Source organism: Sebastes umbrosus, chromosome 11, assembly GCF_015220745.1.
Source record: "Sebastes umbrosus isolate fSebUmb1 chromosome 11, fSebUmb1.pri, whole genome shotgun sequence".
NCBI lineage: Eukaryota > Metazoa > Chordata > Actinopteri > Perciformes > Sebastidae > Sebastes > Sebastes umbrosus.
Genome location: NC_051279.1, coordinates 18237400 through 18258231, shown reverse-complemented (window position 1 = coordinate 18258231; position 20832 = coordinate 18237400). Strand labels below are relative to the sequence as shown.

The 20832-nt window shown below is 40.6% G+C and overlaps 2 protein-coding genes across 5 annotated transcripts; one reads left to right on the top strand and one right to left on the bottom strand.

Moving 5' to 3' along the window:
* On the top strand, window positions 1–14613 carry LOC119497185 (tubulin polymerization-promoting protein). Of its 4 annotated transcripts, none has more exons than XM_037785117.1 (5): window positions 1–245; window positions 7516–7599; window positions 8113–8451; window positions 11970–12123; window positions 12490–14613. In XM_037785117.1, exons 2-5 carry the CDS (start codon window positions 7586–7588, stop codon window positions 12697–12699), a joined length of 717 nt encoding a protein of 238 aa, XP_037641045.1. In that variant the 5' UTR covers window positions 1–245; window positions 7516–7585; the 3' UTR covers window positions 12700–14613. The 4 variants fall into 4 exon arrangements, with proteins under 4 accessions (XP_037641045.1, XP_037641046.1, XP_037641043.1 ...); XM_037785115.1 differs by lacking the exon at window positions 1–245 and adding an exon at window positions 6429–6615; XM_037785116.1 differs by lacking the exon at window positions 1–245 and adding an exon at window positions 6676–6843.
* Window positions 14443–20539, bottom strand: cep72 (centrosomal protein 72). The gene is made up of 14 exons (XM_037785114.1): window positions 20393–20539; window positions 20034–20161; window positions 18356–18548; window positions 18166–18274; window positions 17679–17830; window positions 17514–17572; window positions 17365–17407; window positions 16733–16933; window positions 16442–16623; window positions 16218–16311; window positions 15944–16122; window positions 15721–15847; window positions 15520–15631; window positions 14443–15390 (listed from the first exon to the last, which is right to left on the bottom strand). The coding sequence occupies exons 1-14, from the start codon at window positions 20466–20468 to the stop codon at window positions 15330–15332; spliced, it is 1716 nt and encodes a 571-aa protein (XP_037641042.1). The 5' UTR covers window positions 20469–20539; the 3' UTR covers window positions 14443–15329.
* Window positions 20540–20832: the final 293 nt, after the last annotated feature.

Below are 20832 nucleotides of genomic sequence, written 5' to 3'. Positions count from 1 at the left end.
CACTGTGGCACCATCACAGCCGACAACAACAACACCAACCGAGGCAAGAAGAAAACAGATCTCAGTCTCTCACAGGAAACCAGCAGCCAATCAGCGGGCTGGTTTCTCTTCAGCATCTCGGAGCGACTGAACCGTCCGCAGACTTGATCTCAGGCAGCTGAGGAGGAAAGACACTGAGAAGACTACGCAACGCGCAATTATGCTTTTGTGAATTTGACAAGGGAGGTGGAGGATTACATCACCAGGTGAATAAAAACGGAATATTGCATGATTTCTTCAGTTGTTGCATGTTTTTTGGCGCATCATGCATGTTTTCACTATATGACAAAACGGAAGATGACACACAATTTTCAGCTGATTCCTGGCTGTTGTGTTTTGATGATCTCTGCATGCTTCCTGTACTTGAATTTGCAAAATAGGATGCATTTAAAGCTGTAAGGACGTGTGGCAGCATGCCCCATATACTTGAGTTAAAATTTCAAAAAGGGTGTTTACCTATAAAGATGCCATGTCCTGCATTGGCAAACATGCATTATAGGGGGCTGACTGACAACAACAAACCTGATCACGTGGACTCACTGTGTGAATCTGGCATTTGCAAGTTTATGTAACATGGTTTCTGCTGCAGCCATGTCCAGTAACACAAACAGGAGCCTCCTCTCTTCTGTTTATCTTTTAAACGTGGGCTCAATGAGTCACACAGAGAGAGAAGGGATCTCCAATAATAAGCACCGTTATTGGTCAGACAGAATGATAGACGATGCATTTGGCCTGTGGCTGCAGCCTTCATGCCAAGCTGCTGGGTTACATGGAGGGAGTTACATAATTATGCATGAAAAAAAAAAATGATTCATGCCCTCTTTTATTAGCTTCATGATTAGCTGTGAATTGAGCTGGTAGGGGTAATAAATAGGAGACAGTTCAAAGATAGCACACCTAAGGTGTGTGTACACCTGTTTTATTACCTCTCAGTGAATAGGTTTTGTAGCTGCGTTCTCCCCATAGGTTGCATTAGGTATGCATGAGAAGAAGACACAGTCACTGACTTTGTCCCAGATTTTTACTGTTCTAGGTTTCATCGCATTGGTTCAATTGCCTTCGGGCTCTGTCACAAACAATTAACCTCAGAGTGTAAATTACTCTATTTTGTTTGTGATGACTCAAATTCAGGTCAGGTTTACAAAATAAAAAGGAATGCTTCTGGGCAAAATGAAGCGTTGTAGTCCGACAGCATTTTCTTTAGGTAATACACAAAACCAAAGGGCAAATCATTTTTTTCACATTGACCTTAATTAACATTATAGGGAATAGTTGCCATTGTGTGTTTCATCTTTCAGCATTTGTGGCTGCTGGAGAAAAAAAGTGTTGTAACAGAGACACTAGATGCCATTTCCATGGCATTAGAAAAAAAAAATGAGTCACTTAATTAAAGCTAGGGTTGGTAATCTTGAGAAACTAGCAAGAGTACGGTAGATTTTAAAAATGATCAAACTGAAAAACCAATCCCAGTGTTGTCAACTCTTTTCCAATTAAAGTAGCTAGCAGCACTAGCTCCAAAAGTCACTTAATCTGCCAAGAAAGTCTGCAACAATGACAGCCCGTCCCTTCAGGCCTCCCTCCAAAGCCACACTTTCAAAATGATCATTATGAGCGTAAACATATCACAATGAATGTAAACAACGAACATGGCTATTGTTGGTACTCACAAGCAGACCGGCAGTTAGATTATTAAAGCCACAGATATCAGATTTTTCTTTTTTTGTCAGAGCATTTGATTTATCGATTGCGGTCAGAATGTGATGAGAAATTCTAATAACTAATAACTAACTAATATAACAAAAATGTTTTGAAGGAGATTACCAAAGCTAGCTTTAATTAAGTGAGACATTATACAAGACAGTCTGGCTTCTAAAAACTAGACTCAGAGCTAATTAGCTGCTGGCTCAACAGGCCTCTCTCCACCCGAGCCATGTCAGGGACACTTATGCTGTCTCTGGCATCATGTATTCCTCACAAATGTGGGGTTGCATAAGGACCCCCGGGCTGTCTTTACACTGCCTTATACCTCTATTTGGCTTGCTGCTGCTGCCAACAATAACCACTGTAGCTGCTTGTTTCAAACATCTTGTTTTTCTACTGCACAATGCTTGCCAAGATCTTTGACTCACAGAGCAGTTAAAGGGTTTAGGGAGGCGAGGACTGACAGAGACAGCGTGGTGGTGACCTCAGACCCGGTCTGCAGCATGCTGATGTCATACCCTCTCTCCTTGTGTCTTCGGGGGGAGAGTGTGGGCGGGGGACTGTGGCCAAACTGGGAAATGGTTAAGAGGTTGTATTTAGTGGTATCAGATGGTGCAATCCTGAAACAATGTTGAGACCATGTTGAAGGATAGGGCTTCCATATTTTGCCATGCTGTCTGTGTGTTTAAAGGCAGGGTTGGTAAAGATTTTAGAAACATTTTTTGTAATATTAGTTGAATTTCTCTTGGCATCCCGACAGCAATCAATAAATCAAATGCTCTGGAAAAAAAGGAGAAAAAAATCTGGTATCTGTGGCTATCGTAGGACTGTAATAAACCCGTCCAATAACTTCATTCGGCCCGAATGTAATGATTGGAGAGGCTACCTGTCTGCCTGCCTGTCTGCGCGCACTCATTGCGCGTCACCGGAGTCTTCCACACGTTGCACTAACAATACCATGTTCGCCGTTCACGTTCATTATATGTTTAATGTTCGTAATGATCATTTTGGGGAAGTGGCTTTGGAGGAACCCCGAAGCTGCCGACTTGGTGACTTTTCTTGCTAGATTCAGGGACTTTTGGAGCTAGTCACCAGCTAGTGCTTCCAATGAAATTAGTCAGCAGCGCTAGCTGCTGACTAATTTCAAAGAGTTGACAACGTTGGGCGCGGTTTTTCAGTTGAATCATTTTTTTAAAAAACTGGTGTACTCTTGCTAGTTCCTCAGGATTACCCACCCTGCCTTTACTGAGGTAATAAATCAAGTGAGAAATACGGTCATTTTCTCATAGACTTCTCTACAATCAGACTTCTTTTTGCAACCAGAGGAGTCGCCCCCTGATGGCTATTAGAAAGAATGCAAGTTTAAGGCACTTCAGCATTGGCTTCACTTTTAAGACCTGTAAGTTGCCCACTGCTCAAACATCAGTAAACAGCATTTGTTGGGGACTATTTTCTGGTGCATAGTAATGCACACTTGGTGCACAAGAGACTAGTTATATTACTAGTTACATTTGTTTGCCTTTATTAGATTGTTTACAGTGGCGATTCAGAGCGAGGCATTGCTGGAATTGAACCGGGGACATTGAGATGATATGGTACACGTCTTTAAGGAATGATGTGTAGCATTTATAGGGGTATCTATTGGCAGAAATGGAATATGATATGAATAAGTATGTCTTTAGTGTATAATCACCTGGAAATAAGAATCGTTGTGTTTTCATTACCTTAGAATGAGCCGTTTATATCTACATACGGAGCAGGTCCTCTTCACGGAGCCAGCCGCCATGTTTCTACAGTAGCCCAGAACGGACAAACCAAACACTGGCTCTAGATAGGGCCACTTGCATTTTCACGTTTTTGCGTCAGCCACCGTAGTTCTCCTACACCCTTGGCACACGGGAGAAGTTTCAGTTGGTTGCCATCTGCAAACTCACCACTAGATGCCGCCAAATCCTACACACTGCACCTTTAAACCACTGTGAACCCCATTAGTTTACTTATGGTCTATGTGGGATTTTATGTCAAAATAAACTACAATGCACACATTCATTGCATTGAAAGAATGTGTAACTGTAACTAACAATTATTTTATTACAGATCATTAATCAATCAATCATTTGGTCTAAAACATCAGAGTACAGTTAAACATGCCTGTCACTATTTCCTTTAGACCGAGGTGAGGTCTTCAAATTTCTTGTTTTGTTTGACCAACAGTCAAAACAAAACCCCCAAAATATCCAATTTATTTGAAATTCTCAAATTTGAGGAGCTTGAACCATCATATTTTTTGCTTGAAAGATTGAATAGTTGCCAATTCATTTTCTGTTGATCGACTAATCGTTGCAGTTCTGTGGCTCACTGATGTGTTTTAATAGTTTTAGGGCAATAACGGAGGTAAGGCACAGAGGAGTAGTCACTAGTATATGTAGCAGAAAGCTGGCAGACATGGTGTACTATAGATGGAGATGGAGGTTTTGAGCACACTGGGAGGTCTTCAGTGTGGTAACGATGGTCTCTGTTTTACATTTTGATTGACTGACACCGTCACATTCCTGAGCAGCTGCCTGGATAGGACACTGATCTAGAAGGAAAGCAGATGGGATCTCTGAATGCCCACTCACCACGGTGGCATGGCGGAGGAGTGAGCCTCTGTTAAACACTCTCCTCACACACACACATACTCACACTGGCATCACTCTGACAACAGTGTCATCATTCTATGAGTTAAACACCATCTGCCAAACTAACAGTTAAAACCCCCAATTCTTGTGTAATTGTGGTATGTTAGCCTGCATGTTGTCTACTGGCTGATCTCCTCCCTTGAGAATGAATAGAATGTTCCAGCCATGGCTGCGTATTGTTGCTATGAATAGATGTGGTTCAAAATGGGTCAATTTATGGTTAAAGCACTCATCTGTGCAGTGTGTTGCCAGAAGGCGAGTGTATGTAAGCATGCTGTCATCCAGTCACAGATTTGTCTCTGGAGATCTGCCCTTAACCAAATGGCTTCTCGTTTGTGTGTGGCAAAGTGGGGCAGAAAAAATGATGGTTGTATTTGTCTTTTTCAAATAGATATCAGAGGAATTTGGCCAAAAGAAACCCATTGGTTTAGTACAGCTCCACTGCACCAAATGGTCTCTACTCCTCTACTGTCTATACAGTTTATACTGATACAATATTCTGTTAGAGCACTATATATCTCCTTTCATCTCACTATGTGTTCTACTTGAGGCCACTGAACTGTGTTAATGACCTCTCTCTAATGCATTGAACATGATGTGGTTTGAGGAGGCTCGTTGTACAGAGGACTCGGACACTTGAAACTACTGACTATAAATTGGAGGAGAGTTGAAAAGATTCCTTTGTTTCACATTGATTTTGCTGCTTGTCGTTGAAGCACAAAGGAAAACACACAGCAAGTAGCTACTCTATTTGAAAGGATGTGGATCCCCACTGAAAGTAAAGTTAATAATGATGGAACCTCAGTGTGAAGCATCACATGAAAATACAAAGCAGATTTCACTCTTGATTTGTGTTTCAATGTTATGTAGATTATTAATTGTAATAACATAATTTATTTCCTTTGGATTACAATATAATTATATTGATTATAAATTAAAAAAATTCCCCACATAATCATAGAATTGTACACTACTTACTAAAAACCCAACGTGTGTTGATCTATGATGTGATGTAATAAAAGTTGAAACACTTAGCTGATGAATTGATTAGTCCATCGACAGAAAATGAATTGACAACAATTTTTTTAATTTAAATTACATTTTTTATCATGCAAAAATGCCAAATATTCTCTAGTTCCAGCATCTCAAATATGACAATTTGCTGCTTATGTTTTATCTCAAAATGAATAGGTTTTGGGTATTGGACTGTTGGTTGTACAAAACATGTACATTAAAGATATAATCTTCATTTTATAGACTAAATGATAAAGCAAAAAAAATTAATAGTCTAATCAGCATTAAAGTAATTAAATAAAAAGTAAGTAAAAAAAACATTTTCCAAGTGCAGAGCATAATGGCACTGATCTCCCAATTTAATATAAATATTTTTTCAATTTCATCTATTTTGATTAAATTGGATTTTAATCTTGAAGATTAAATCAGATAAATACTTATGTTGCATTGATATGAAAGCACTTTATGCTTTAAACTTTATTTTTTTCTTATTTTACATGTGCTGTTGTTTTCTTTTTAATATTAAATTGCTTAAAGTGCAAATTATATAGGCTCAATTGTAAATACATTCCACTGTTATAAAATGATGGACCAAAACAGACAACCAAGGGAAATTAACTGTAACCCCAGCATCCCCATTACAGTGCAAATGTACACATATTCACTGAGAATAGGCACAGTTACAAAGATCGATCATAGGACTTTAAGAATGATGGTCATATGTAAATACATTCTACATGTGTACTGTATTGGTGATGTGTACACTTGAGAAATAAAACACTGAGGCTTCAACAACCTCAATAACTCTGTCTGAATTGTCTTGGCCCGAGTCCTCGATGACATATGATTACAAAACCCCTGCCATCAATAGTGGTACTCTGCGATGTCACCACGCGTGTATGTGTGTTAAATGGGCCTGGGTCACACAGAGAAGCCACGAGCATTGGACAATGGGTTCCCAGTGTCTGTCGCTCTGAATGCCATTATTCATAGACATTAATAATCTCTTCTTTTTTTCCCCTAAGAATGGACATCCTGATTATAATGGCTTTATGCAGTGTCAATCTTGGAACTTTTGTACCCATTTAAGTGTCGCCTGTACGGAGCAAGGTCACATTTGTAATTGTTGGCCACGGGGTCGTGAAAACAAAACCCTTTGCTTTACTTGGTGCCATTGGGGGTGAGTGAAAGCACTTTATTGGCGACTTGAGGGACTTGCTTGAGACTTTTCTAGCTAGTGCAGACTGTTTGGTCAACGGGACACGGCATCTCTCTCCGGTTTGCATCTCGTTTGTATCTTGTAACTGTAGCAAGTGCAACTGGTTTTAGAGACATTGTTGGGTGGTACTTTGCCATGGCAACGCATGTTCTTTAAGGATGCTGAGCTAAGTATGGGATCAGCTGAAAGGTGAGCAGAGAACCATCACTTGCTACAAATATAGTTCAGGGTTACATTTTCTTAATAGAAATATCAGAGGGGCTTTTTTTGTGTGGCAGTTATGTGACCTCAGAGAATGATGACTAATATAAGGACTTCAGATGTGGTCAAAGTGTGAGGCTGAGTGGTGAAATGCTGCTAGTCTGTACATAGAGATGCAAGTCAGGATGATGATGTGTTTAGAGAGGAATTCCTGAACGCAGACCGAATGAAATCATCTTGAGCAAGAGAGGGAAGTGAAGTTGTTTTTTCAGCGTGTTAATCCAACCTTTAAATATGTGTCACAACAGACAATAACTAAAACCCAGATGTTATCTGGAAGTTATTTGGTGTTAATGATGATGACAAGGATTTTGACCTTTTCTGTGGTTATTATTCACTCCATTCTGAAAGTTTTTCTTAAATGTAGCTCTGTCTGTGTCAGCCTGGGTTAGACATTATGTCATAAATAACTGTGTTTTTATTGGAGCATGATTATTTAAGACTGACAAGGACTAGAGTGAAATATTGTACTTTTTGTTGAGCTGCGTTAATTTCTTTGATTTCATTCTTTACTTTATCATCCCTTCCACTCTCTGGCACCCACGTATGTGCAGACACATCCTCTCACACTATTCACCTCCATTCTCATCTCTTCCACAGCACAAAGAGAAAACAAAAGCCAAACGCTAATCCAAGCACTGCACAGAAGGAACCAAATTCCTGCACAAGCATGGCAGACCAGAAGTAAGTTATAGAAGTCACGTTATGACCCTTCACCTCACATTTTGTGCGTTAGTTCAAACGTCCATCTGCTCTCTTGGTTCTTGATTTGTGCACCTTTTGAATTCCACAGAGATCTATTTATATCCTTCACCTCTGTGCCAGAACACACAAGCCCATTCACAGGCAGTGTGAGCACAGAAACACACCTAATTGTGCCAGTAACACAGAAGTACCTTAGAAAGAGGGACAGTCAAAGACAGATTAACAAGCTGTGTCTTGACGTTAAAAGGCATGACGTACTGTTTACTTTCTGTAGAAGTTTATCCGTTGATTTTGATCAACTCCATTAACTTTTCCTGTAAATCTTGATAAGAATTGTTTAATGATGTCACTTGATGTACAGCCAATTGGACCTCTTGTAAACTGAATATTCAGTTGTGTCTGTTTAAAAGAGTGGCTTCAGTGCATGTACTACATTTTCCATTCTATCACCTCAGCTGAAAACTGCTGTGTACACCCTTCTTTCCTCCTCAGAGACAACATAGACGACTTTAAAGTCCAGACAGCCAAGCATCCTCCTAACATGGGCTCAGTCCCTTTACGGACGCACAGTGAACAGTCTAAAGACCGGCTCTCCAAAAGGCTTTCAACTGAGTCCAATGGGACCAGTGACGGAGGCGCGGGCTCGTCCACACCAGTCGAGGTGACCGCTTTGGAAGAGGCGTTTCGCCGCTTCGCCATCCACGGTGACACTCGCGCTACGGGCAAGGACATGCACGGCAAGAACTGGTCCAAGCTCTGCAAGGACTGTGGCGTGATTGACGGCAAGAACATCACCCTCACTGACGTGGACATCGTCTTCAGCAAAGTCAAGTAAGAAAGGAAATGCTGTCAATTTAAGTCTATTTGAGCTTACGTTGTTTAAAAGGTCTGTTGCCAAATCTGCCACCATCTGAGCCAGCTAAGATCTTGTAAAAGGCGTGCCACTACATGATTCTTCTATTACATAGTATTACTTTACTGTTGCAGCGGCAGCGATGACTACAGGCTTAGTCAGCCAGATCAGCATGCCCAAAAGGCCGCTAAAGTGGTGCAAACATGGTAGCACTGTGGTTGTTAACACAGAAGAGGAGAGGAAAACTGTCTCTGGACTGCACTCTAATAACATTTCTATTCTATTTAATTAGAGTTCAGAGAATTGAATCAGTGGAATCGTCTTTAGCAAGCAAGTATAACAGGCACCAGCCTTATTAATAACACCTAATTAAGGTGTCAGCTGTTTCATTAGTGTCTGCACCAATGGAACATTAAGCAAACAATGTTTGTCAAACTGAAATGAGCAAAAGCATGATAGAAACAAGTCTGAGGTGCATAATATTTTGTAATTATTGAGTTCTATGTTTTCGGGCAGTGTTTTGGAAGATGCCTTTGTTTCCCATGTTAAGTTGGCTCGGCTGTAAATCAGAAGCAGCAGCCAGAGCAAGAGGCCAGGATGGCTCATCCTGTGTCTCCTCAGGCCAGATTGATTCATCCTTTACTGCTTGATTTAAGTGAAGTAGAATCTAACAAAAGGCTGTGACCTCAATGTTGCTTCAACAAAGAAGAATATCTTTTCATCTGTACAGCTGTGCTTAGGTTTACCAAGTGTACACGGAATGTATTTGGGCTGATAACATATAGTTTTGGCCACATACAGTACAGTCACAGAATAAAGCTGGTGTAGGAAAGGACCGGCCTTTTTTGTGCAGGATTATTTTGATTCTCTTCATGCATACGCAAAGCAGCTTTTTTTTTTTTTTATCCTGGTTGAATGTTGTGAATAAAGATTATTCTGCTAGACAGCACCAGAATAGAAGAGCATGGCTTGAAGCCACTCATAATCAAGTCTCGCTGCAGGAGTGAAAATCTCACATTGATTTAGTGGATTTTCCATCTTCTGCTGGTGTGTAACTATAGTTCAATCTCAGTCACTGTGTGTACACACTTATATACAGGAGATTCCAAAATGGTTTTTAGTGTGATTTTTCAGTTTGAAACTGTTTATTCCTGTCTTCATAACAAGAGTGCTCAGGAAAGATACATTTAAAAAAAGCAGCTCAAGTAGTATTGAAGTCCTAAAAATGTATTTCCACAAACCTAGGACTTACTGACTACCACTCTTTTTATATATAGATAGATATTTGAAGGTATTTGAAATTAAGTATTCTACTCTGAAATCAATTTGGTTATGCACCTGTTAGTTTCCTAAATTAAAAACTCACAAAATATGTTACAGGAGATACAAAAAAGACTGTGGCAGGAGTCAGTCCTCAACTATAGCCAACCAAAGGTCATGCATGTGGCTCCAGATGCTAGAGACTTATAATGACTCACATATTTGACTGTATTTGAATCTTTTATTATACATATTCTCTGCTGAAAGTATCCTTGTTTTCCTGGACTTTAATCACCCACATCAACACCTTCACAGTTGGCATGGCAATGGGTGTTCATTGTTTACTGCTGTGAACATTTTTCTTGGCAATACTACAGAGGAAACTTACTGACTGCAGGATTTAAGCTTGTTCACATCTCAGTCCATTGGTGAGCAATATTTAGAAATGTGCAAACAACATGGTGCAACGCCTTTAAGGGCCAAAAAAAAGCACGTTCTCTGTCATAAATGCCTTTCACGGTCAATCTTTGAAGTGTTGTATACATTAGATGCTCGGATGTGAGTTTGCAGGCTGCTTGTCGTCTGCTAGTCCAGCATGCATTTTGAACCATAACTGTGTCGAGGAGGATATTACAGTAGACTCCAAACAAAGCGTGTGGTGTGCGAACACTTCAGAGCCAGCCACAAGATAAAAAGAGGTACAGACTGGGGGAAGGGCTCGTTTTCATGTGGTTTCTGACTCCAGGCATGACTGAGCCGGGCAGGGCTGCCATGCCAGAGATGCAGATCTGCACTTTCCCTTTAATCAGTGTCAAAGCTCTTTGCTTGCACACGTAAAATTAAACATCTTAATGAGCACTGGCTCATCACAGTATGGCTGAATGAATTTGTATTTACTGTGGGTATGGAGGTCTGCTGCCCCACATTGAGTCTCTGCTGTGCTGTGCTGTCTGGCTGCTTGGAGCCAGAACACCACAGCATAAACTATGGATGAGGTAGAAATCTGGTGTGGGCTAATTAATTACTAACATGGCTTCATTTTCTAGGCTTTGGTTTTATTTCCTCATCACTGAACATGATCGTAGGCGGTGCAGGAGCATTTTAGCATGACACAGATTAAGCCAACTACTGTGTCAGATCCATATGGATCATGTACTGCAGATGGTTGAACTATTTAAATAAACAGCAGGTCAGCTACCGCAGTATCCTGAAATAAGACAAAGCTCCATTCGCCCTCTGACCTTTGTCCTTCTTAACCCTCTTCAGATTGTGACTGTTTATTTACACAGCTTAAGCATTTATATACGTTAGAGAATTTAATAGCTCAGTATGGGGAGATCTGCGGAGGACACACAGTTGTCTTCCTCAGACAGAAGTGGCAGCTGGAAGTCAAGTTTCCCTTCTGACAATAGACAGCATGGAACAGGCTGCAGAGGAATGGAGCTCTCAAATGTTCAACACTGATGGATCGCCCAAACAAAACCGCTCACTGGATGAGTCAAATTAATAATAAAGCCAAACATCCTTGTTTACTGTAGCTTGTTGCTATGACAGCAGGTTGCCCAGGAAGACTGCAGGCTTTTATAGGCTGTTGTTTAGGTGATTTATCACCATGGCAATGGCTGTTTGTGTTTGTGTTACTATGCACTTTTTTACATGGAAGTGAAACGGGCACATGGCCAGTTAAACAACTGGAGCACTCTCAGAAGGAGAATGATTGATGATGATGATGGTGTTGTCAGTGGTTACAACAGCTTGATCTTATAAATGGGAAAACAGGGATTCAGCAGGTCTGAATGTCCCTAGCTGGAATGAAAAACATCAGGGCTCTAAGTCCGGACTACTGCAGCTGAACTATACAGCTGGACACAATATGATACATGATATGATGAGTAAGTCACATATACAGCCTACAGGTGTGTGTGTGTGTGTGTAAGTCTGTGGGGTTGCTCAGACAACAGCTAAGTACGGGGAGGTAATAACGTTTCCTCATTGTTTATCTCAGCAGGATACCATCTCCATGCTGTGTCTTACATCTGGCATGTTGAAGTGATCACACATGGCTCTGTGTACACTACTGTCTGCTCTCATTTGAAGCTTTCAAACTCTACTGAGAGGCTGTAGAAAAGCTGATAAGTCAAGCCTAAATACAGCAGTTGAGATACATTTTTGCGGGGTTTTTGTGTGCAATACTGTGACGAGTGTTACTTAAGATCCTTTCCCACCTACATTTCAGGAAGAAATCCGTTCGCACCATCACATACGACGAGTTCAAGGTTGCACTCGGAGAGCTGTCCAGGAAGAAATATAAAGAAAAGACGGGAGAGGAGGCCGAGGCTGAGGTCTTCCAGCTGATAGAGGGGAAGACACCTGTCATCGCAGGAGTCACGGTGAGAATCAAGGCATGAATATTACTGACGTTTCTAGGGCTGTCCTCGACCAAAGAAATCCTTAGTCGACTAACACTCATACAATTTTGTCGACTAATCGATTAGTTGACTTAATCGACAGATCTGTGAAACTGAGTTTCTCCACAAAGAATCACACAAAAGCACCACTTTAAGAGATGCACTCATATATTCTTGGAAATAAATCATTCAGCATGAAAAGAGAATTAAAAACGACTAATCGACTAAAGAAATCTTAGTCGACTATGACCAAAACGACCGATTAGTCGACTAATTGACTAAGAGCCCTTTACGTTTCATACCAGCATTCACAGAATAAACTCAAATGTTTTCTAAACTTCTTCACAGAGAGCCGTGGCATCCCCGACAGTGAGCCGTCTCACAGACCCCACCAAGTTTACTGGGTCACACAAGGAGCGTTTTGACAACAGCGGCCGCGGGAAGGGTAAGGCGGGACGAGTGGACATGGTTGACACTTCCGGATACGTCTCGGGGTACAAACATCGAGGGTCATACGAAAAGAAAGTGAATAAACCCACCGAGGGCAAACCCATGTGAGGGGCGAGGAAATAAACATTTGATCAACTACCAGGATAATTTTCTATTAAAAGAATACTCAAAGAAAGCACAATAGAATAGGATTTCATATATTTTCCCACCCATCTATGTTGTGTCTGTGTGTGTGTGAGAGAGAAATGTTTTTGAGTTCCTCTCTGTGAGAAGTGTGAGAACTGGAAAACTGTTTACATCTATTTTTACTAAGTCATCACCAGCTGGTACATTCCTGTCTGATTGCAAGTTACTGCCAAACACTGAAGAGAACAAATGAGAGAAAACTGCTATGCTATGAATATTGAAGCTTTGTTGTTATGATAGGGCCTTATAATATTTATTGAGCACAATGAACAACATGCCAAGAAAAACAAAAGTGGGACACACTTTGATGATTTTAACAACATTGCACTTTTTAATGGAAATTTTTCTAATCCCATATTTAGCCGAAGAAATGCATTTTTAATTTGTTTTTGCAGAGTTTCGGTGACAATTGGCACATTTCTGACAGAGGTATTATCAATGTTTATTTCTTTTGAAATCGTTATTTCCATCTTCAGTGTTAATTGTCTGTTTGCCATCCCCACTTGTCAACTGTTATTAAGTCTTTATGAAATCTGCTGTTCATTTTTTATTATTATTTCATAAGCTCACACTGTCATTTGAATAATTTGCCTTCAGCTCAAACCAAGAAAATATATTAAGGGTTTTTGTCAACTTGTTTTAAAATGTATACGATTAACTGAACATTTTTGCCATATCTTCTTACTTTTGTGAAACCTAAAAGCTCCTACCATGCAAACCTTTTAAATATGCCTGCTTATAACATTTCAACAAAAAAATAATACAACGGGAGAATCTATTTTCTCCCACACTGTCGTTATTCAGACCACAAACCATTTTACCAACATGCATTTTGAATTTTAAAATTGGTGAATTCAGCTGAAGAAGGAAGCTCGAACCACCATATATGAGCTCAGTTGTACAAGATTGTATTTTTAACATTTTACTTATATTTCCTCGTCAGATTTCTATACAGTAGTTCTAATATATTTGTGGTAAGATTGTGTATATTCTAAAACGTTATAGCCACATGGCTTAATTTATGACACTGGCTTCATATGTTGTTGTTTTTTCTGTATTGCTGTACTTTGTGCATGTTTATGTATATTGCATTTGATTCAGAAGCATTTAGATGACAGTAGGAGGTTGTCATATCTTATCTGAACTGCTGTGAGGACACACTACTGGACAGACTTAAATATTTTCTTGCTAAAAAAATAGTAAGTGATGAAATTGTGGGATCGTGATAAAATCTTGTATTGCTTGAAATCAATATGTATCAACTTGTACATACAAAGTCAGCTACTCTCTGATGCTATTCTATTTGACTGTTGATAAAGATTTAGAGTACCTTTTATGTGTGGTACTGTCATCCAAAGCACAAATTCAACTGAAAACAAAAGCAGGGTTGTATCCTTACATACTGTATGAGATAAAAAGGGAAAATTGCAAACAAGTAATATACTTTTGTAGAATATTTTTCCAACATAGTGACAGTGTTTTGTGTCACACACTATCTGTAGCCTCAGCTGATGAAGAATCATGCGTCAAGTGCAAAAACTAGCAGCTATCGGTGTGTTAGTTTTCGTCTGCTGCAGTAGCTCGATCTGTTTTCTGTGCTTAATGCCAAATATTGTGCACCTTTAATGTGCAGGAACAATATTGTCTTATTTTTCTTTTTCTTCGAATAACTCTTAATGTACTATTGTGCCCCAGTGCATGCAGTGTGTTTTTGTTCTTGTTCTTGTTCTTTAGACCTCTTAATGTGTGTTCATGATTTGTAGTGCATTACTGAAAATAAAAAACACACCCCAGAACCTCTGCTGAGTAGGTTACAGGGTGTCAGTCAAAACACAATGTTTTATGTGCTTATGGCTTTTTCGGGAACACCAGTAGCACCAGCCAGTGACCTGCAACAGTCACATAAAAAACTAAAGCTACATTCAGTTTATGTAGCAGCATCAACATCCTAACCTGGTTTGCCAGGTCTTGCATTAGTGTTTGTAAGAGGAAAGTGCGTGCGTGAGTGTGTGTGTGTGTGTGTGTGGCTCTCAAGCCTGAAGGCAGAGGTATAAATAAAGTCACAGTGCAGCTGGAATCTAGATGCATTCATTCCACTGCAGCGTACAAAGCAGATGGAGACACAAGTGACCTAAAAAAAAAAAAAAAACGGGAGAAAGCTGCTAAGAGAGACACAATCTTGCCACTGATCCAGGAAATACATCATGACCTTCTCACTAACATTTTCCCCCTTAAAATCATTTAACATAACAGCCCTGTCACACACTTATACACAAACTTCCTTGAATGAATTGCCTTTCCCCGTTACAGTTTACATCAACGCAGCCTATACAGATTTTTTTTTTCTTTTTTCAAATATAAATACATTTTTCAAAAGGGCGAGGAACTTAATATACACAAAAATGTACACTCCAGTGATATAAAGTAAAAATAATTAAAAACAGTCTGTAGCTCCTGGGCCTGGTGGAGCTAATGCAAATCTAATGACGCTCGGCATAGTCTTGCTTTGATATTTTCATCCCAGTGTGCATCCTTTTCATTCAAATTCCTCTTTAAAGTTCCCCACTTCCCTTCAGCTCCGCTAGCAAACACTCGTTGGTAGCCACCAGGGATCTGCAGTACACACACAGACACAAATCACATACAACTAACAAAGTAGGGCTGGTTTAGGTGTGAGAACATTATTGCTGTGGGTGTGTGGATACAGCAAGTGCCAACACTAAGATGGCCAGACCTTCTTACCTGTGGCTTTCTTGCAGCATATCTGACAAATCCTTGACTTTCTCAGCCTCCTGCACTTTCTCCCTCAACCCCTCGATCTCTTTCCTCAGCTCCTCCACTTCTGTCTGAGCTTCTAAGGGTGTGCAAGCACAAAGTGTGAGAGTTTCAAAGGAAAACAGCAATTATCACTTGTTTGCATCTCCCACTGGCGGTTACACCCACCTTTAATCTGAGTAATGGGTGAACTTTTCATCATAGACTTGAGATACTGTCGTTCTAACTTGATAAGCTGTTTCTGTAGAGCGACATTTTCCTCCAAGACGATCCTCAGCTGCTCGTTTAGTTTGCCCTGTTTTAGAGTAAAGACAAAAAATACAGTATGCTCATCAAACCATCAAGGCCTCCTAAAAGCTCAACATTCTTTTCTGGTGCTGAATCCACTCACAGCTGCACTGCGAGCTTCCTCCAGCTGACCGGAGAGGTTGCGGACTTCAGTTTTGTGCTCTTCCTCCCGTGCAGCCGCTTGAAAGCTCAGTGCATCAGCTTCCCGTCTTAAGGTCCTGACCTCAGCCTCCCGACTGGAAATATCATTTTCCATCATAGAGAGGATCTGGACTGCCTGAGCTAGAGCCAAAAATAGAAATGATGAGAAGACATTCATTATGTTCAGGCTCCTGTAATCAGATACCACATTCCCAAAACCAAACTCCCCAACTCACACAGGAAGTTGTTGTTATGATGCAGCGATCTCTCTCCCGTCCAGTGTTTGTCCACGAGGTTGAGGAGCATCTCCAGGGGTTTCCTATAACTACCCTGGGAGGCGAGATAAGAGATTAGTTGATATGAGAGAAAAAAACAACCTCGACTAAGATGTTTACAAGTAGCAAGAACAAATTAAAAATGATTCAGAATCTGAAATAGTAACACTAAATTCACTTCCCACCCTTTTTTTCTTTTCCCCTTGCTGCGGCAGGCTGGAGCCCCCTTCTGTCTTGTTGAAGCTAGAGTAGGTCAATCTTGGAGGATGTAAGATGGGGTTGGAGGGGTCAGACAAGTCAAAACCAGGACGACGTGGACTGGGAGGCCGGATATTAGCTAATGAAGAACTATGACGATGACTTTGATCTGGAAAAAGGTTGAAAACACCCATTCAACAACATGCCAAGAAAGTGTATTTGTGGATGGGTATTAATGTCTGACAAAGGATTGTTTTAAGTACAGACATTGTTCTTACCAGGATTAGGGGTGTAATGTCCCTTGGCTGCATGTCTGGTTTGTTTGGGAAAGTCCTTTTGCTTTTGTTTTCCAAGCACAGGTCTGTGTTTCTCTACATAGGGTCCAAAGGACACCTTTGGTCTTTCAGTTTCTTTTATTGGTGTAGAGCTTCTTTTATGAGATGATTCTTTCATGTGTGGCACTTTGGACGCTGCGTTATCTGGTCAAATAACAAATGACATAATAAAACACTGGTATTAATTTACCATTGATGTTCATGATTATAAATAAATACAAATTGGCTTCTGTCTCCACCTAGTGGATAAGACAGGATACAACTGTGTTTTAGTGCCCTTTGATATTTCTATTTCCAAAAAAACACATTTTATCCCGTGTTCACCCAGCTCGGATTACCTATTCAAATCCCTAAATCAGATTTTGAATACAATTACAAAAAATTATAATTTTGTATTAATCCCTCATGGGTCATGGTTTACTTGATCCACAGAAAGCTGGGGCTAAAGAAGAGAAAGTTACCATTGAACCACAAAGTCTTCAACCCATCATATCAACTGTTGCAATCTCCATCGTCCTAATAAACCCCTAACATGCACTTGACTAATTCTATATTTCAGAGCTGCAAAATCTTACCATAGTTTGTAGGGGGATACCTGAGGATGGATTTAGCATTTTCCTAAAAAGAAAAAAAAGAAAGAAAGAAAAATAGCACATGCAGTATATATGATAATGTAAATGTACTACTGATAATATTGTTTGACCTACAATGAAATAAAAATCACCTGTTTTGGAGTAGAACTCCTCTGTTCTGTAAAATCATTTGATTCGTCCTCTTTGTTTTCTGAGACAGGAGACAGTTTGAAATGAATAGAAGTTTGAAAACAAAACAAAAATACTATTGGTTTGGTATTCATTTGAGAATTTGCTTTTCGAAGTTGACATCTCACCTTCTGCCTTCTTGTGAACCGAGTGGGACTGAGTTTCACTTTGGCTTCCATGATTCGTCGCAACAAAATTCAACACAATATCATCAGTGTCGGTCAGGAGAGAGAGCCTCTTGGTTAAGCGGTCAACTAAAGCCAGTCTCTGATCACTGCTTCTGGGAACCACAAGCAAGACCGTAAAGATAGAGCGCAAGCAAATAGCGGAAAGGAGTTAATTTTGATAAATGCAACTTTTAGTGTGTTTTTGTCACCCAGGGTTCAACACTTTTGCTCTTTAAAACTGGCACCTGTCTTGAGTCACTCCCTTTTTCGTGCAGACAACACATACAAACATTCCCAAAGCTTCTTTGTCCTTCAAACTATTTTAGACCCAAGAAACATCAAAATCGGTTTGGTTTGTTTTCCATGTTCTCAAGATCATTGGTAGACCTTCTATTGAGTCAAAGTTGAGCTGAAACACCTAAACTCAAGCATTTGACAATCAGTGTACCTTTGGTCAGCAACCTGATTCAAGGATGAGCTCTTCTGTTGAGGTAGAAAGTCAGAGGAGAACTGCATTATGGCAACTTTGCGCTCGGTGTCTCTGACTGAACAGCCATCTAGAAAGCAAGGGAGAACACTCAGTTAAGCTGAAAACTGATTAGCAAAATCTGGGAAAACATGGCTATACAGTATCTTACCTAGTTTGCGTAGGTTGGACATTGCATGCACCAGACAAGGGCGGTATTGTGGGTAACTTTTAGTCAGAGGGTTGAGCCTGAGGTCTAGCTCTCTCAAAGCTGGCAGCTCATACAACACCTTAACCTCTTCAAGGGAAGGTATGCGGTTATTGTATAAGATCAGCCTCTCCAACACTTTCAAATGTTGAACCCCCTAAAGAGGAAACAATACAGTTTTAAAAGGTGTCAGCCAACAATTATTATAAGATGACGTTCATAATAATGTGTAACAAAAAAGGAAATAAAAGGGGATAACTGGACGTTGACCTTGTAACATAAACTGGGGAAAAAAAGTTCAGAAACTTGTGTTTGGTCGATTATTTCTCTGTTGTTACAATGCTAATTGGCATTGTATTTTACATTGTTGGAAGGCATGTTTACTTACCTTCACAATGATGTCCAACTTGTAAGGATAATGCATTTGTGGGATGAGCAGCACAGCTGATTATGTGGGTAGCGCCCAAGAAATATTTGCCAAAATGCTCTGCCAATGGTAAACAGTGTATTCTCCTGTTGGTGTTGACTCTTGTTTTGAGTTGTTTGGTGGATTGGATGATTGAACTCTCTATCAGCAACAAGGAACAAACAAGACATATTGGCTATTTTACACTTTATTCATTTAATACACCATCAGGAGCCTCAGGAGCCTCAGTAGCGGTGGAAGATCCATACGCAGCCACAACAGCCTGGCACCTCCTCCTCATGCTGGTCACCAACCTGGTCACACGTTGCTGTGGGATGGCATTACATTCCTCAACCAGGATTCGTTGCAGGTCAGCCAGCGTGGTTGTGTGTTCCCTCAATGATGTCACTGGCAAAACAAGGCTTGTCATCATTGAAGGCCATCTCAATGCAGTGAGATATCGGGATGAGATTCTGCAGCCAGTGGCGATCCTATATCTCCACAATCTGGGACCTAACTTCATCCTCCAAGATGACAAAGCTCGCCCCCACAGAGCCAGGGTTATCACAGACTACCTCCACAATGTGGGAGTAGAGAGAATGGAACGGCCTGCCAAGAGTCCAGACCTCAACCCAATTCAACACTTGTGGGATCAGCTTGGACGTGCTGTATGTGTTAGAGTGACCAACACAACCATGCTGGCTGACCTGCAACGAATCCTGGTTGAGGAATGGAACGCCATCCCACAGCAACGTTTGACCAGGTTGGTGACCAGCATGAGGGGGAGGTGCCAGGCTGTTGTGGCTGCATATGGATCTTCCACCGCTGCTGAGGCTCCTGACGGTGTATTAAATGAATAAAGTGTAAAATAGCCAATAAGTCTTGTTTGTTCCTTGTTACTGATAGAGAGTTCAATCATCCAATCCACCAAACAACTCAAAACAAGAGTCAATACCAACAGGAGAATACACTGTTTACCATTGGCAGAGCATTTTGGAACATTTTTCTTGTGGGCTACCCACATAATCAGCTGTGCTGCTCATCCCACAAATGCATGATCCTTACAAGTTGGACATCATTGTGAAGGTAAATAAACAGGCTTTCCAACCATGTAAAATACAATGACCATTAGCATTGTAACAACAGAGAAATAATCCACCAAACACAAGTTTCCGAACTTTTTTCCCCCAGTTTGGTTCCATTATTGTAGGATGTTATTGAAGACTTTGAACGCACCTCGATGGAGCAGAGCGCATTGCAGGAAAGATCCAGAGACTTCAGACGGACAAAGTTACTCAGTGCGTTTCCCAGATGTCTTATCTTCTCCTCATACGTCCCCGGGAGGCTCAGTGAGCGGACATCACCTGTTGAAAGCATATAACGTATGTATAAATGAGACTGTGTATGTGCTTCTGGGTGCTCTGTAGCAGCTGTGACAGTTATGTTAGCTGTCGTTAGCTTAGCCGCTGATGCTAAGGCTAATAGGAAAGTCATTTGTTTTACAAAACAAAAGCTAAACACGCCACGGTTTAAACCCGTAATGTTAGTTGGTATTCACTCCTACACAGCGTGTGTGTTAGCATGAGATATCTCACCCAGAGAGGGATGTTTTAGTCGTAGTCTCTCTCGTATCCAAGGCTCTGTGATGGTCGTCAAGCACTCCGCCGCCATACTGTTCAAACTTTAGCTGCATTCAGGTACCGCTACTAGAGGAGGAAATGACAACACATCTTCCTCTGAGCCTATTGCATTATTACCCCCTCTGTTTTTACTGACTAGTTATTGTTTTCTATTAAAAAAATAATGTTTGCCATACTGCTAGATATGAAAATTTGTTTTTAATTCACAGAACCTGATAAGGCGGTTTTGCTTGCTAATGATCCGAAATCCAATGACACTTTTTTTTACAGAGTTAAAAATTATAGGCCTAGGTCAGGGGTCAGCAACCTGCGGCTCTGGAGTCACATGCGGCTCTTTAGCCCCTCTCCAGTGGCTCCCTGTGGGTTTCTAAAAAAAATAGTGGAAATGAAAAACT